Below are 18199 nucleotides of genomic sequence, written 5' to 3'. Positions count from 1 at the left end.
AGCCATTTCCTTTGAGAAGTGGGTATGTTTATACTTGATAAACCATGTCTTGTCACCACATAACAGTTAAAATCTCCATTCTGCTCTTTTCCATTTGTACTTTAGTCATTCCATTTTAGTTTTGTTTGGTACATTGTGAACATCCAGGATTTTTAGTTGAAATAAATGGTAACAGCTGTTTCCCATGTACCAAAAAATGTAATTATGAACCTTAACCTTGAGATGATATGTCCAGATTTTCCCAGGTGTGGAAGTGACTTGAAAAGCTCATTTTGGGTAGTTGTTCCAATACAGAACCACAATCAGCTGTGCCATCAACTTCATTCAGAGAGAGAGAGTTTCTATAGGTCTTTCTTTATTCCAATGCTCCCTCCTTAACACGGCTTTTCCTCTTTAAGATAGTGCAGGGACTTCCCTGGTGACGCAATGGTTAAGAATCCGCCTGCCAATGCAGGGGACATGGGTTCAATCCCTGGTCCGGGAAGATCCCACATGCCGCAGAGCAACAAAGCCCCTGCGCCACGACTACTGAGCCTGTGTTCTAGAGCCCACGAGCCACAACTACTGAGCCCGCGGCCACAACTACTGAAGCCTGTGTGCCCTAGAGCCAGCGTGCCACAACTACTGAGCCCATGTGCTGCAATTACTGAAGCCCATGTACCTAGAGCCTGTGCTCCACAACAAGAGACGCCACTGCAATGAGAAGCCCGCGCACCGCAAGGAAGAGTAGCGCCCGCTCACCACAACTAGAGAAAGCCCGCGCGCAGCAACGAAGACCCAATGCAGCCAAAAATAGATAAATAAACAAACAAACAAATAAATAAAAGACTATGGTCTAAAAAAATTAAAAAATATAATAGTGCATATTTACTGACATAAACACACCCTTAAGTTCCGTCTTTCATTCCTGCTTTATTTTTCTCAGTAACTCTTACCACCATTTAAAATACTATATATTTTACTTCCTTAGGTTTAAATTGTCTGTTTTCCCCCATTAGAATGTAAGCTCTCTGATAGCAGAGGATTTGTTTCGTTCACTGCTGTCTTCCCCAGACCCAAGGTAGTACCTGGAACATAGTAGATGCTCAGTGAATGCTTCTGAATGAATAACGTGAAAGTTGTAACTCGTGATCATTTGGCCCCGATTTTAATATAAATACAAATAGTTGAGTTTTATTTTACAGGGTTATTTTAGATTATAAGTAGAATTAAATCGCATTGTTTAAAATGGGGATTTATCTATTCACCAAAAACCTCAGAATTTGTACTAGAAATGTGCATAGTGCATTGGAAGTTATGCAGCTAACTCAGTAATGCAATGCTGTTATCACATGAAAGGAATTTTGAAATTCTCTGCTAAATATCACTCAGGAAATTGGTGGAATATCTAAAAGCACATTTTTTTTTAAACTTTAAATGTGAATTATCTTCAGACTAACCCAAAGATATCCTGAAATGTCATTACCCAGTTTGACCAGATTTAGCAGAAATGACTTTTCATTGTTATAAAAAGAAAATCTATTCTGAGTAATATTTGCCACCTTAAAGAATATTAAAAGAATATGCTATAAAATCTAAAGTAATTCCTCTGAAGGAATGTCAGCATATAGGTGCTGGCGTGTTTTAATTTTTAATCATGTTACAAATATTTTTATTTAAAATTTCTAGCATCTGAGCTACGTACACTTTTATTTTTAAAACACATGGCTCTTATTTCTTTAAGCAATATGTAAGATAATAGAAAAGGGTATGCAACTTGACCAGCCATTTTATGAACTAGATCTTTCAAAACAACAGCTCTAATGCCAAATTGCCTGCAGTATTCTCTCCAGGACAAGAAACATACAAATAAAAAGCAATCTAGTCAGTGAACATCACAGACTTGTTTGCAAGCTATCTTTGGGCTGATGTAGTGCATAAATTACGTCTGTACAAGACTGACATATGTGCCTATTCCCCCCTTTTATTTCAGAGCATTGGGGAGTCGACAATGTCTGTTGTGTTAAATCAGCTGCTTCCCATGATTAAGCCTTCGAACCAGAGGACTAATGATGACTACAGCCCCGAAGAGCTGCTGGTCCTCCTGATATATATTTATTCTGTCAGTGGAGAGTTCTCAGTGGACAAAGACCTGGGTGAAGGTGAAGAAAAAGTGAAGAAAGCGTTGGCTCAAGTCTTTTGTGAGGAGTCTGAATTGTCACCTTTGCTGCAAAAAATCACAGGTGAGTGTTTAACAAAAATAGAGGACATAAACATCACTGATACCGAAAACAGATTTAAAAATAAAGGCATTTGGAAATAGGATGTAACCATCTTCATTGGAGTTGTTCCGAATTTCATGAGGCCTGATGAATGCTAGCCAGCCTTTCGGATTAGAGGTTTTTGTTGTAGGTTTTTTTTTTTTATTCCAGTTGTGGTAGGGAAATGGCCTTCTAGTTGCTTGTCAGTATTCATATTCTTAGAGCCTAAGCCTTGTTAAAATAGCAGAATACTCACAGGGTGTAATATCTTTAAGGAAAAATAAAATGATGTGCATCCATCCTATTCAAAGGATTTCTGTTGACATATTCTCTTTGAGATTGTCATTTCAAACTTAAAAACAAAAACAAAAAACCTGTTTCCCTAAGACGCTGTACAATGTTATAGGATGAAAATTGCCATTTTCAAGAGCAGTTTCATATTTTGACTTCTCATACTTCATCTTGAATCTGAATTAATTGGTACTATCCAAAATAATCCCCAAACATCCCAGTAAAGTAGGCTGTTGATTTGGGGGAAGTACCTAATTAAATATCCTAAAATCTAACCATTTTCACTTCTAGTAAGAACTGTGGTATAACTTACGGAGATATTCATTTGTGTTGTTTCATATCAAATTCAATATTCTTTATATTTTGTATAAAGCTTATTGCTAGTAGTGTGGATTGAGCCTGGGCCTGTTTGAGAGTGAGAAGTTATTAAAACTTACATGTAAAACGTAAATACTTTAAAAACATACCAGGTTGCCATTCATTCATGGATATGTGTGTGTGGGTGCATGTAGACCTCTCCACTGGGGAAGGCTCAGCTGAGGGAGGTTACATATCATCTGACTTTTCCTCCTGTCCCCTGTCCTGCCTCCCTGGGCGGGGCACCCAGCTTTCTCAGAAGCAGGCTGTATCTCTGTCCACCTGAGCATCCCGTGCATGTGTGCTTTCCTTTGTGCCCACTGCTGACCTTCCCTGTGTGCGGTCATGGAAAACGAAACCCTGACAAGATGGAAACCGAATGAACTTCCCACAGAAATGAAACATTTCCTTGCCAAGTACAGACCCTGCTTGCCAACTTAAAATCTACGTAAGGAAAACTTGTGGGAGTTGTTCCCATTTCATTAGGGTACAGCACTGAGTGTGATTTCATGTGTGTGTTTGGCTATAAATGAATATTGACTTAGAAAGACTTAACATGGTTTATATAGAGCTTAGAACAGTGATTTGATTCAAAGTCAATTTGAATACTAGGAGAGTATAATTGGAAGTTATTCTTAACACACATAATTCCAGAAACAGACAACAAAGATGGTGTGTTCTAACGAGGGTGTTTGGATAGCTTTCTGCAGCGTTAGTGTGTTACTGTATTATTTTGAGAATTGAGGTCAAGCAGTCAGTGTTCATTCGATATTCGCTCAAGGTGTTTATTGACCCAGAATTTCATTCTTTATTGGTTTCTCTGTTTTATGATTGCTCAGGATATTGCATTTTCTTGCTTTTAAATGTGATTTCACATTTAAAAACACTTCTGTACATTCGTGTTTATATTAGGAAAATTTGTAAAGTTAGCAGTTGAAGGTAAAAAAAAATACGAATTTGTGGAAATTTTAGTGTATCTTTAAATTTTGGAGACATCTTATTTTATAATACAAAGTATATATTCCTACCTAGATTAGCTTTGTTTTTTTTAATTTATTTTTTATACATCTTTACTGGAGTATAATTGCTTCACAATACTGTGTTAGTTTCTGTTGTACAGCAAAGTGAATCAGCCATATGCATACATATATCCCCATATCCCCTCCCTCTTGAGCCTCCCTCCCACCCTCCCTATCCCATGTCTCTAGGTCATCACAAAGCACTGAGCTGATCTCCCTGTGCTATGGGGCTGCTTCCCACTAGCTATCTGTCTTACATTTGGTAGTGTATATATATGTCGATGCTACTCTCACTTCGCCCCAGCTTCCCACCCCACCTCTCGTGTCCTCAAGTCTATTCTCTGTGTCTGTATCTTTATTCCTGCCCCTGACAGTAGGTTCATCAGTACCATTTTTTTTTAACTCCATATATATGCATTAGCATACAGTATTTGTTTTTCTCTTTCTGACTTCACTCTGTATGACAGAGTCTAGGTCCATCCACCTCACTACAAATAACTCAATTTCGTTTCTTTTTATGGCTGAGTAATATTCCATTGCATATATGTGCCACATCTTCTTTATCCATTCATCTGTTGATGGACATTTAGGTTGCTTCCATGTCCTGGCTATTGTAAATAGTGCTACTGTGGACATTGTGGTACATGTCTCTTTTTGAATTATGGTTTTCTCAGGGTATATACCCAATGGTGGGATTGCTGGGTCATATGGTAGTTCTATTTTTAGTTTTTTAAGGAACCTCCATACTGTTCTCCATAGTGGCTGTATCAATTTACATTCCCATCAACAGTGCAGGAGGGTTCCCTTTTCACCACACTCTCTCCAGCATTTATTGTTTCTAGATGTTTTGATAATGGCCATTTTGACCAGTTTGAGGTGATACCTCATGGTAGTTTTGATTTGCATTTCTCTAATAGTGATATTGAGCATCTTTTCACATGCCTCTTGGCCATCTGTATGTCTTCTTTGGTGAAATGTCTATTTAGGTCTTCTGCCCATTTTTTAATTGTGTTGTTAGTTTTTTTGATATTGAGCTCCCTGAGCTGTTTATATATTTTGGAGATTAATCCTTTGTCAGTTGCTTCATTTGCAAATAGTTTCTCCCACTCTGAGGGTTGTCTTTTCGTCTTGTTTATGGTTTCCTTTGCTGTGCAAAAGCTTTTAAGTTTCATTAGGTCCCATTTGTTCATTTTTTGTTTTTATTTTCATTACTCTAGGAGGTGGGTCAAAAAAGAACTTGCTGTGGTTTATATCAAAGAGTGTTTTTCCTATGTTTTATAGTGTCCAGTCTTACATTTAGGTATGTAATCCATTTGGAGCTTATTTTTGTGTATGGTGTTAAGGAGTGTTCTAATTTCATTTTTTACATGTAACTGTCTAGTTTTCCTAGCACCACTTATTGAAGAGGCTGTCTTTTCTCCATTGTATGTTCTTGCCTCCTTTGCCATAAATTAGGTGACCACATGTGTGTGGGTTTGTCTCTGGGCTTTCTATCCTGTACCATTGATGTATATTTCTGTTTTTGTGCCAGTACCACACTGTCTTGATTACTGTAGCTTTGTAGTATAGTCTGAAGTCCAGGAGCTTGATTCCTCCAGCTCTGTTTTTCTTTCTCAAGATTGCTTTGGCTATTTGGGATCTTTTGTGTTTCCATACAAGTTGTGAAATTTTTTGTTCTAATTCTGTGAAGAATGCCCTAGATTAGATTTGGATGTACAGTTCAAACAGGGTGGATAAGATGTGCTACTTAGACTTAACATAAGTCAACTTGCCAGTGGAACACACATGCATTGATCAACACTTGTGGACACCAAAAGGACTTGATTTCTGAAGGTAGATTTTTACTTGGCCAGTATAGACATGCCCCTTATTAAGTATGTTGAAAAGTCACGTGTCCTGAGAAGTAGGGTTTATATTTACAGTTAGCTGCTGAAGACAATGTTTAATCTACATCTCAGGATAAGGAGTAATAGGATAACATTGAGGCAGTGGTGACTCAGTCTTGTAGAATAGGATGGAATACTCAGTATGTACTGGAAGAATTGAATTGTCTTCCAAATGTGCTTAGCCTTTCATGGAACCAGGTTAGTTTGGCTTTTACCATGAACTTGCCCACAGTGTTGCACTTATGTTATTCCAGTTTATAATCTCAGCTTACTTGCTACTGGTTGGCAGAAATTACTTTATGTCTTGTGGACATTTTGTGGTTGATGAGATTTAGTTTAAAAGTACTATTGAAAATAAGCAATCAAGATAAGAATTCTACTTTTTATATAATGCTGTAATTTTACTAATCTTAACTGTTGATAGAATCAAGAAATCAATACTTCTTCTGTACTAAAAATTAAGCATGTTATCATCACTCAACTGCTAAGTGATAGAACCAGGATTTGAACCTTCTGGATCTCGAGCCCATGTCTTTAAACATGAAATTCCAAACCTGCCACAGGCTCACTTCCGTAACCACTGCATATTGTATTCTGTAACTTATGCTTGCTTAAACTTACTGTTTTATGCCATGCATGCTCACTTTCTGAACAGTGAATTAATATTTGGTTAATATTATAGATATTACTTGTGCTTTTGAATCTGTCTATAATAGCTACTTATAGGAGTTTCCTCATACCTTCCTATTTGCGTGCATGTATCCTCTTTGTTTCTCCATTGCTATAAAGAAATTAAAATATTGTATCTAGTCACAGAAATCTATTGGTTGTCTAGCTTTCTAAAACAGGAGTAGCAAACTTAAATCCCTTTTATTTCAGTAATACCTCTCGACAGTAATTACCCTATATTTAAAATTCATATTTCCTTTTATATGTTAAAAATGTAATTTACTTTTGATAGTTTCTTTCATTTCTCTCTATTCTTCCCTTTTATGGAAAGGGCAATGAGAAATTGTGTTCGGCAAAACAAAGCAAAACTTAAGCATGGTCAACGGCAACATATTATTTTCTTTTTAATAGGTACTCTTGGGGAGAGTGGTGGGCAAAAACTCTCTTTTCTACTCACACAAAATAACAAGGGTTGGCTCTCAGGGTGTCAGGGATGGGAGCTGTAAAAAGAAAATTGGTACGGCCTAAATGTGTCATTTAGTGTTGTGCTTTCTCAGTCTTGCTAAGTTCAAAGAGGGTATCAGTTTCCATATATGTTAGTATTTGCATGGCAGTCACAAGAGAAAACAAACGAAAACCATTTGAACTTTCTTCAGAGTATGAAATCAAAACACTCATTTCAAAGATCTGTGCAAATGTGGACTATCATCATACAGGGAGCTATGTCAGAAAAAGCATAGCCTTAGAGCAGAAATCCTTGATTCAAAAGTCCTGGCTCTGTCATTTCCTAGCAATCTGTGTTAGTGGGCACATTACCATCTCTGAACCTTGATAATAAATATAAGCGCCCTATTGACCACTCATGATTTTCCTGAGAATAAAATGATGTGATGTGTGTGAGCTAATTTTTGATCCATAGAGCACTGTAATAGGTAATTTTTTTTCCATTGCTGTTATTATTTTGATGGCATCTAGCTGTCATATAGGGCAGTGCTTCCCAGCCTTTTTAACGCTGTTTTGCACACAGGCAGTAAGAATGTTTGCAGAGTCTACTGAGGTAAGTGGACAGGCTGGTGTGGTCGGGGGCAAGCAGCAGCAGGGGCTTGATCACTCCAGGCCCTACCCGCCAGACCTGTGAACTGAAGCAGCAGCTTGGCACACCTGTAAACTATTAAGGGCAAATCAGTGCTCTAAGGTATGTTGGTCAGGAGGCTCTGGAATCAGGAAACAAAGAAAAACAAAACTTGCGTATGGTTTTTGACACCCACAACCCTTGGAAAACAATTATTTTGGTAAACAATTTTTATATTACTCATTAACTTATGTCCCTGAATTTTTATAGTGTCTTTAAAGATCAGGTCAATAAGAGCTAGATCTGTTTAGTTAGGTTCAGTGTAATGCTAGGGAATGAAAGATTCAAAATATCTAAGAACTCTATGGTTCAAGAGAGAGGCATGATAATACCACAGAAACTGTAATTTATATTTATTAGATTCTTATTTTACTTCCTGTTGATAATTTGGGATTATCAATTTCTGTATTATATTAGGATTGTACCTGGATATATGTAATGGAAAATTTACAAGATTAGCTTAAATAATAAATAAAAATAAATAGGGATTTATTTTTTTTCTCAGCAGGAAGTTAAGAGACAGGCAGCAGAACTCACACTCCTTTTGGCTTCCTTCCTTCCTCCCTTTCTTCCTTTTTTTCCTGTCAGTATATTTCATCATCATGGTCATGAGGTGGACACTCCTCTTCCATGTATTGTGTCCCTGCTTTAGGCAAGGAGGGAGGAAGGATGAAAGTAAAAGGAATATACTAGTGGTGTCTGCCCTTTTTTATATTAGGGGAACCATAGCTTTCTGGAAGTCCTACCCAGAAGACTTGTAATCGTTGCCTAGAACTGGGTTTCATGACCACCTCTGGCTACCAGAGAATCTGATGAATATTTTTAACTGGGCACATATTGGTCATGAACAAAGTCAGGGTTCTGTTAAAAGAAAGAAGGTGAGAGTGGGCATTATGTAAGAAACTTGAATTTGCTGCAGTTATTATTATAGGCTTCCCTGACAGAGGAAATTCTAAGGCAATATAATATACTGTGAGATGGAGTGATGCCCCGGGTGCAGTTAAAGTATTAGTTTTCTTTTACAATATATACTGAAAAAACACACTATTGTGTGCTAGTATCATTGGACTTATAGCACAAATTTTTTAAACTTATCAGTATTCATTGAACATGTCTATGTATCTGGCATTATTCTCTCTAAGCATAGAAACCCTGGGGGCGGCAGTGGTGGAGTAAAGGCTCTGAGCACAGGATTTGGAGTCAGGTGGGAATATCAGGTAATAGCAGCATTATAATATCTGATAATCCTAGATAATACTGGAGTGTTCAAAGTGCTTTTGTAAACAGTATCGCCTTTGATCTGAAAAGAATATGTACGTTTGAACCCATAAACTTATATGCCTAAAAAATTATACCCCAAATATCTGAGCTCAAATGAAATATATCTATAATGCTGAGTTCTCTTTAAGACAGTTTACTCATAAATATACTGCTAGTTTTTCAAACATGGTTTGGAGCGGAGAATATAAAATTGTATATAAACTTGGAAATAGGAGAGTTGCAGTTTTCCCTGTGTTTCCATTTTTTCCATGGCAGTTCCCTCCCTAATAAACCTTTTGTCTTTAGGTAAAACCCAGGTACACTTTGGGGAGGTCCCATAGTTGCCTGGGTTTTTGTAATAGGTGTAAAGACTCATAAGGCAGGGCTTCCCTGGTGGCGCAGTGGTTGAGAGTCCGCCTGCCGATGCAGGGGACAAGGGTTCATGCCCTGGTCTGGAAAGATCCCACATGCCACGGAGCGGCTGGGCCCGTGAGCCATGGCCGCTGGGCCTGTGCGTCCGGAGCCTGTGCTCCGCAGCGGGAGAGGCCACAACAGTTGGAGGCCTGCGTACCAAAAAAAAAAAAAAAAAAAACTCATACGGCATATATTATTATGTTTTATGAATGGAAAGGTTCTCAACAATTATCCAGTTTATTCGTTTTGCACAAGAGAAAATCAGTGCCCCAATAGGTTGACTAATTTGCCTCAAACCACCAACCAATTAGCCTATCCAGTGCAAGGATGGAACTCAAGACTGTGTTTTCTGATTCCCAGTCCAGAATTCTTTTTACTAGACCAGTGATTCCCAACCTTTGTCTTGTCTCATGGATCCCTGGGAAAATCTAGGAGTTAGAACAAAAGGTTCACTCCTGTGTGTGTGCTTTGTGCTTCATCCATATACTCAGTATTACTCTTCACATATAAATATACAAATATTTGTAGATATAATTGTAATTTATAAAATAGAAATTCATTTAAAGATATTGCTGAAGCTATAGAATTTTTCCTTTGTATCTTTTAGGTAACAGATGCCAAAAACATAATTATAAGATATCCCCATACTTTAAAAATGTTTGAAATCATGAGTTGCAATAGGAGTCTCAAACTCAAATGCTTACAGGGACCAGCAACTAATATAAATAAGTAAAGTAGGTTAGGTTTTGGAAAAACAACAGTGAAAGTACAGTGATAATTAGCAAAAGATAGTTGGTCTTAATAAAGGGGGCAATAGGGAGTGGTGATGACTATGTCAAACTGGAGATCCTCTAATTGTTTCCAGGAGAGCATGAGTCTAATATTGCCAATCTCTCAAGAAATCAGGAATCTGAGGGTTTTTTTTTTAATATTCTTAATTAAGCAAATTTAAAAAGTTGGCTCATTTTCTAAAACACTGCATGAGTCAAAGAGATCTTATTGAAGGGCAGAATTCAGCCTGTAGGCTTCCAGGTTGCCATCTTTTTACTAGAGTTTAGTATCTAGTATACAACCCAGCATACAGGTTGCAATCTTTATACTAGGTACTGCCTCAGGTATTGATTACAGAGAAAAGCGTTTAAATCTCTAATACTTACTAGAAATCTGAAAGATCTCTAGGCAGATGAAATTAGATACTACAGTTCGGTCAGAAAGCAAAGGAAAGGACCTAGTGGCCTCCTTTTTTTAACTAAAAGAAAAAAAAATCACATTTGTTTACATTTTAATCTGGCATGAGTTTACCAGTGAAGTAGCATAGGTTTTCCTTCCAAATAGATCCTGTAAAGGTACCATATATAAGTGGAAGTAGACTTCCCACAGAACTCTGTATATTGGATGGAAAATGCTGGGAAGCAATTTTGGGTTTAATATTAGGAAGACAACTTAGGAAAATAAAGCCAGCCAGCAAGTCTGACTCACCCCCATGAGAAGAGCTTCCCAGCACAGGGAACTGACACTGAGACTTGTGTCAGTAGGAATTTTACTAAGATATTTTAGGACTTTAAAATATTACGGTGTGAAAAGTCAGTTCTGTGGAAGGGATGGTGCATAAGTTCTCCTCAAATTCTGGGAAGATGGTATTTTTCTAGCTAGATCCATAGTTGTGCTTCCTTTGCTATGTAATTCACAAAACTTTGGCATAAAACAATAGCAGGATTCCTGTTATTCTAACTGGAATAATCTGAACTTCACATTGATTGGGATAAAATGTATAAATTACCTTCATGATGCACCATGATTTTTAAAATCATCTTTAACTTTTTTAAAGTTTTGATTTTAAGGGATCTTATTTCCTAAGTTTTTTCTTCTCTATTCCTTCCCACTTGTCTTTTGCCCTGTTTAAGATCAACCATGGATAATAAATGAGGAAAGGCAGGTCCAGTTTGGAAAGCACTGTTCTTAGGGACACTGAAGGTAAGAATAGTCTAGTGAGCTCTGAACCAATATCCACTTGCATTCCTGTGAAAATCTAACAGAGGACTTCGAATGAGAAGGAGCTGAGAATTTATTTTCAATGGCTTGTGGAAGGCAGCTTATGGTACTTTCAGGTCTGCTTTCCAATGGAAAGCATATATATCTACTCTTATCTCCTTAGTAAGACAAAGCCACATTCTACAACCAAGAGTACAAATCTATTTGCAATGATTTTTTTTTCTTTTTTTCTTTTTTTTTTTTTTGCGGTACTCAGACCTCTCACTGCTGTGGCCTCTCCTGTTGCGGAGCACAGGCTCCTGACGCGCAGGCCCAGCGGCCATGGCTCACGGGCCCAGCCGCTCCGCGGCACGTGGGATCTTCCCGGACCGGGGCACGAACCTGTGTCCCCTGCATCGGCAGGCGGACCCCCAACCACTGAGCCACCAAAGAAGCCCGCAATGATTTATTTTTGACAGCTTTCCTCTTTTGAAAAAGTTCAGGTAAACATAGACCATATAAAATTATTATTGCTATTTATGGCTGCCACTTTATTATGAAAACTTTCATCTCCATCAACACAAGGCATAGACGTTTTGTTTATTACGTTAGTAGAGCTATGTCTTTCAAACAAAGCATTTTTCATCATTGGTCAAGTACTTTCCCAACCTTGTAGAAAGTCAGTCTTCTTTGTAAAATATAAAGCACTTCCCAACAGAGAATTGTAAAAGATGAGGAACTAATGAGAATTTCTCCTCCTGTGCTTCCTTTACTCTGTCACCTCTGCATTCTTTCCTCCTCTCACAGCTTTCCCTCAGTAATTCATCAAATATGCATTTCTGCAGATTTCTGCTCCTAGGGGCACTATTTCAATTGAAAAATAGTTTTCAAGATTTCAGAAACCTTTCCCTTGAAAAGTTGTTCCTTGGACCTTGAGGACTGCCAATGACAAAGGATGTTGCTGTGGTAACTAGAAGGGTGATCCTAAAAGATCATTGCCAGCTTTCATGTTACCCACACTTGAATGAAAACTTCAGTTCATTACAGTAGGTGACAGTGTACAAAACCATGACTGCAGAATCCACTCACTCAGCTGAAAGAGGACTTCAGGATGCAGGGGAAAATTCATTTCAGCAAAGATTCTGCCTCACTTCTTGGTTCTAGTTTATGGATTCTCAGTTATTGTGGCATTCCAGTATTAGACTTTTCATTAAGGTATATACCTTCATTTCTAGTGTTTCAGATTTCTTGTTTCAGGGCTGCCAAAACAAAACAAAACAAAGCTTTAAAGACTTGTTTTCTATTATGGTTTGTAACACTGTTTGGTATAATAGGGTCTATTTTTCCTCTTGATTTCTAAGATTTCTGCTGGAAACTCTAATGAAAAACATATGTCTGCCCTAAATCACTCCCATGAGAAATGTTGGAACTGTTACATTTAGTTTTACTGTCCAACATATTAAAATAGTTAACCACAGCACATATTACAAAACAGCTATATCAAGTGAAGTTTACAATGTTTAGTTCATATTTAAAATATATCACAAGCTGTGTATAAAAATATTTAGAGCTGCCTATTAAGGTAGCTAACCAGTTATGTAATTTTGCAAAAATATTAAGAGATCACTACAAATTACTTTCTCAAGTACTTAATTTTTCCATACCAGCTCATAAAAACAGTCATTCTTAACTAAGACACTGGAACGGATCTTCTTGCAGTGGTATTTATAGATGCACAAATGCAGAGACAGACTGTCCATATCGTTAATTTTTATGTCTGCACATGATGCCAATAGTAATAATTGTGTGTGTGACAGAGAGATTAATACTTGCTGATTCTTATTAACTGCACATTAGACTATAAATTTCTCAGTCATGAAAGAGAACAAATGGAATGCATGGAATACAGGGTAATTTTCTTAAACACATAGCTCTGGATCAGATAGGAGTGATTGGGTGGTATGGTTGAAAAGAGCACAGACGGGAAGGGGCCTGCTGTTTATTCCTAAACATGCCCATAGGTGTGTAACCTGAAAGTAAGTCACTTAGCTTCCTTTGGACTCAGGATCCTTATCATAAAATGAGAGCTTTATTAGGTGAATCTAAGGTCTCTTCTTTCACTACCATTCTATGGATCTAGCTTCTTTTGCTTTTTATTTTTATTGGAATCAGTGTACTCCCTTCCCTACCTCTAAATCAGCTCCTCCTCAATACCTTTCTATCTTTTCCATGCTATCACTGTCATCTCAGGAGGGAAGCAATGGACTCACTGACTCAACCTCAGCTCCTAGAGAGCAGCCCAGCTCTGTTTCCTTTGAGATGCTGTTTACAGCTCTCCAAAAATGCTCCCTGTTCTTCCATGGCCTTCCTTCTAAAATCCCTGACTCCACGCCTGCCCACCCATTTATCCTGCCTGCTGATACCAGGTTAACATTCTTAAATTTAATTTTCTATTTTAATATCTTTAAGGTTTTTCCTCCACTATTACAGTCATACGTTCTCCTTGTAGAAAATTTGGAAATGTCAAGAACAGTGTAGAAGAAGCCACGTACAATTTTACTGAATATTGATGAAAAGCAGATACTTGCCATTTGTTTTCATCTTTTGTGAATTGCCGGCTCATGGTCTTTTCCTTTTTTCCTACTGATTATTAATTTTATTCTTAATGATTTTGAATCAGAGCATTTGTATTATTAAGGTTATTAATACTTAGTCATATATTTTGCTAGCATGTCTTCCTAGTTGGTATTTGCAGTTCATATTTGCTTATACGGCAAGTCTGGAGACAGAGCTATATTTAGGAATTTTGGGGGAGGGGCTCCAACAGTGTGATTGGGACTCTCTGCATCTTTTAAGCTTTTCATCCTTCTAAGTATTGACCTCATTCTCTTCTATCACAGCTGCCTCTGTGTGACCTCTCTCCCTCCCAGACATTCCTGGCTTATGTCATTCCAGAATAGCAACTCAGGAAAAGAGAGAGCTTTTTTTCTTCCAGGGGTTGTAGATCAACCCTAGGAAACGAAGCTGACTGTCACGGTTACTGATCCACTCACTGTTGCCAGGGGAATGGGGCTCTCTTTGGCCAAGCTGAGTCCTGTGTTCATAGCTGTGTTGGGAGTGAGCAGGAGGGAGGTCGGGGCAGGGATTTGCAGAAATGGGCGGTGGGCTGTGATCGACAGTCCAGCACTGCCATTTAACATAGGGTCTGGAGCAATTCCACAGAGGAAAGGATACTGATGTACAAAAGCTAGATATGTCCACCATGAGAACATTCACTAATAAACCAGTTTTATTTCTTTATATTTAAATAATACATCTTGGGCTTCCCTGGTGGCGCAGTGGTTGAGAGTCCGCCTGCCGATGCAGGGGACACGGGTTCGTGCCCCGGTCTGGGAAGATCCCACATGCCGCGGAGCGGCTGGGCCCGTGAGCCATGGCCGCTGAGCCTGCGCGTCCAGAGCCTGTGCTCCGCAACGGGAGAGGCCACAACAGTGAGAGGCCCATGTACCGCAAAAAGAAATTTAAATAAATAAATAATACATCTTATCTTCTCCCTCTTGTGTTTTGTATTTTGCCTGTAAATGGATAAAGATGTCATCGGCACCAGAATAATTGCTTCAAGAGTAGGTATTTGTATACCTAAAAATAATTGTCTGGAATTTTCACTAATGTTTTAGAAAACAGCATCAGAACAACTGTGGACTAAGGGCATTCTTAGAACTCAAGCTGCTTTCACCATGCAATTGCCCCTCAACACTCGAGTAGCAGTAATTGTGCCTGTCATGCATGGCTGTGTAATTATATATAATTCTTTGAATATAAGAATTAGAAGGGCAGAGATTGTCATCTGGATGAATTTTAGAGCTCCATTCATATTTATGTGTTCCTTAAAATATTTATAATCGGATTTTCTTCCCTGATGACAGCCATATACTTGTTCACTGTAGTATAGTTGGAAGATCTTTTGCTCTTTAATAAACACAGAATAAAATTTAAAATTACCTATGAACCCACTACCCAGAGAAATCTACTGTTAGTACTTTGATATGTATTTGGTGATCTGTTTATTGGTAAGTGGAAATTCAGATCCCATATATGCGTCCCAAGTGAATATAGCAGGTGAGATTTTGTTTTAAATGTGTTTTTTAGTTTATCCGTTAAGGTCAGAGTGCCTAGGATAAATAGGGCCCCAGGTATAATGTCACATACGGTTTCTGAAACTAACATTGGAAAGATGGTTGTTGAGAATGTTGGTTCTGAATCCATGTCCCAAGTTCTAAGAGACATTATCCCTCAAAAGTCAGATTACCCTTAATCAGAACATAAAGGAGAATACTCTAAGCCAAAAAGGAGGTTCATTAGGACCTTGGGTAGGAGGAAAAACACTTAGGTACAAGTAGTTCAGCCTAGAATTGTGGCAGAAGAAAATCAAAGAGAGACACAACAGGCTCTAGGTTCTGACTTATAATTTTATTATGTGAGAAGAGAAGATTAATATTTTAAAAACCAGGAAGAGAACATATGTGTACAACCATGGTGATACTCATTTGTATTTTGAAATTTAATTGTAAATGTAACCAAGAACGTAATTCCCATAGAAGCCTGACTCTTTTCTGCCTTCGGGTGTTGCCTGTTTCTTCTGTGCTTAGCACCTGGACTGAATTGGTCCCAAAAGGAATGGTAATTTTCCCTGAAGTGTTTATGAAATGAAGCCGCCTTCTGCTTTTTTTTCCTTTCATTTTAAACACAAGACATATGCCTGCACCTATTCGTCAAGCTCTTGAGTTGTTGCCAACCTGACAGACAGCCATCTGGAAAAGGAAACTGTTAGGGTGCAATGTTCATTAACAATTTACATTTTCCAACATGTAAAATGCTTAATTCTAGATGCTGTGGTTTTGTCCAAACTATACTCTAAAATAATTGGACTCTTTATTTCCTTATTTTTGTTGTGGTGGTTAAGGACAACAGTTAAATCTGATCTGTTTTTTTTTTCATACAATGAGGTAGGATTGGGGGTTTCTTTTCTGTAGAAATCACCACCTTGCAAAGAATTTAATCTTTGGCTAAAAAAGGTTTCTTCATAGTTAAAATGTAGTTGGATACTTCCTCACTGGGAATGCACACCCTTTCTGTCAAAGTGTAGAAACAATGCATCATGTAAACAATAACACTTCAGTTATAATTTACAGTATTTGGGGCATCTCTTTGATGTACAAGAAGTGAAGCACATGTTTTCATCTATCAGAAAAGCAGAATGCTTTACATTTCGTTCCCAGAAACAGATATCAAGACACCGATTTTTTTGTGTGATTGTATCTTTGTTATTATTTTTATACTTTAATCTCGTTTCCCATCCCCCTTCTCCCTTCCTTCCTCCTAATCTCACACTTCTGTGAGAGAACTCATAAAACTGGTCACCTTGGGAGTTTGCACACTGTATTCTTGATTATTTCAAGTTGTTCTTGAGAATGCAGAAGCCCAGACAAAATGACATCATCCAAGATGAGTACAGCCTTTTATTTTGGAAATGGGTATTTAATGGCTTTTGATTATAGAGTGATTGTAGCATTTCAGAGCAACAGCCCTTCCAGATATTCGGCTGAAAGTGTTGACGCTGTTATATGTCAGGGCCGCTATACCCAGAGTTTAGAATAGAACAAAACCACCAGGGTGTATTTGTTGGAACTTCTTGGTAGGGTATGTGCAAATTACAATCAAAATATCAGATCTCTAATTACTTCCTTACTGTTTTTGTCTTTGCAGTTCTCTCTTGAGCCAATTTATGCCTTATCATTTTTTAAAATACAGATTCAACATGTGAAAGATCCGGGGAAAAGTTCTGGGAACATAGATTTGTTGGCTTTTTGATGGGCCTTTTTAAGGACATGGCTCTTGTTTTCCAATTTGGCAGTGAAAAATAATCAGTGTTTTGCTTAAAATAATGGAAGAGCAAAAATGAACATGATCAGGCTGAAAAAATATCTGGGTCATTACTCTCCAGGGTATAGGGAGGAGCTAGAAATGGTTACCAAATACTGTGCTACACCCACAGCGTCCTCTGTGTCTGGACCAAAGGCACACACCCCCTGCACTGGACTTCTCAGAGCAGTAGAATGTCATTTTTCCATGATCACCTTCTCACTCTGGAGACTTTTTATCCTTTTGTACCCTTTGTTCCAGCCACAGGCTTTTCAGTTCCTTAAATACATTACATTCCCTCCAACTAACTCCCCACCCTAGTCCAATTAACCCGTTCAGAGCTCAGCTCAGGCCATATGTCCTAGGCTCAGCCTCCTCTGCCCCTCCTCGCTAGCTCAGCACCCTCCACCCTTATCATGTGTCTAGTGAACAGTTCATTATATATTTGTTTGATAATTTGACTAGTGTCTGCCTCTCCCCCGGACCCCCCACCGGCCCCAGACCATAAACTCCATCAGTTTTGTTCACCATTGTATCTCAAGTACCGAGTATGCTTGGGGGCACATGGAAGGCCCTTCATAAGTACAGTATTTATTGAACGAAGGAGGGAATAAGAAAGCAGCTCTGGCTCAGCTCCAGTGCTTCTTCTGACACTGCAATGCTACAGATATGTTGCAGCTTTACCAGAGGAACTCTGCTTTGGAGAACAGAAAGGTTGGTTGAAGAAGAGAATGGAATATCAAAAGGAATCCATGCCCTATCAATGAGAGTTTGGAAATCCCATTGTTTGCAATATAGTTAAGAAAATATTTCATGCAGTGAAAACAAATGGTATCAGCCATTAATGGAACTGTTATTTTGTGCTTTAATATTTTTATCCTACCAGATTTTAAATTCTGGAGGTTTTTGGTTAAATTCGCTGTTTCCGCATTTCCCCTTATTTTTTTTTTTTCATCTTTATTACTTTGCCCTTCTTCTCTTTCATCCCCTCGTCTTGTTTCCTTGCCTGCTAGTGAGCCTGCCGTTCAGCCATACCTG

General features: G+C 38.2%; 1 protein-coding gene across 1 annotated transcript in view; it reads left to right on the top strand.

Moving 5' to 3' along the window:
* The window catches only part of SCFD2 (sec1 family domain containing 2), a 402719-nt gene that overhangs the window by 161693 nt on the left and 222827 nt on the right, over positions 1-18199 (top strand). The window contains exon 5 of the mRNA XM_022564339.3: positions 1973-2222. Coding sequence (XP_022420047.1) covers positions 1973-2222 — 250 coding nt within the window. The remainder of the gene's footprint in view (positions 1-1972; positions 2223-18199) is intronic.

The sequence above is a fragment of the Delphinapterus leucas genome, chromosome 5 (genome assembly GCF_059928025.1).
Source record: "Delphinapterus leucas isolate spDelLeu-1000000601 "Yukka" chromosome 5, BTC_Dleu_Yukka2, whole genome shotgun sequence".
NCBI classification, from domain to species: Eukaryota; Metazoa; Chordata; class Mammalia; order Artiodactyla; family Monodontidae; genus Delphinapterus; species Delphinapterus leucas.
Note: the sequence above shows the minus strand (reverse complement) of the source record. Positions and strands in the feature narration are given on the sequence as shown.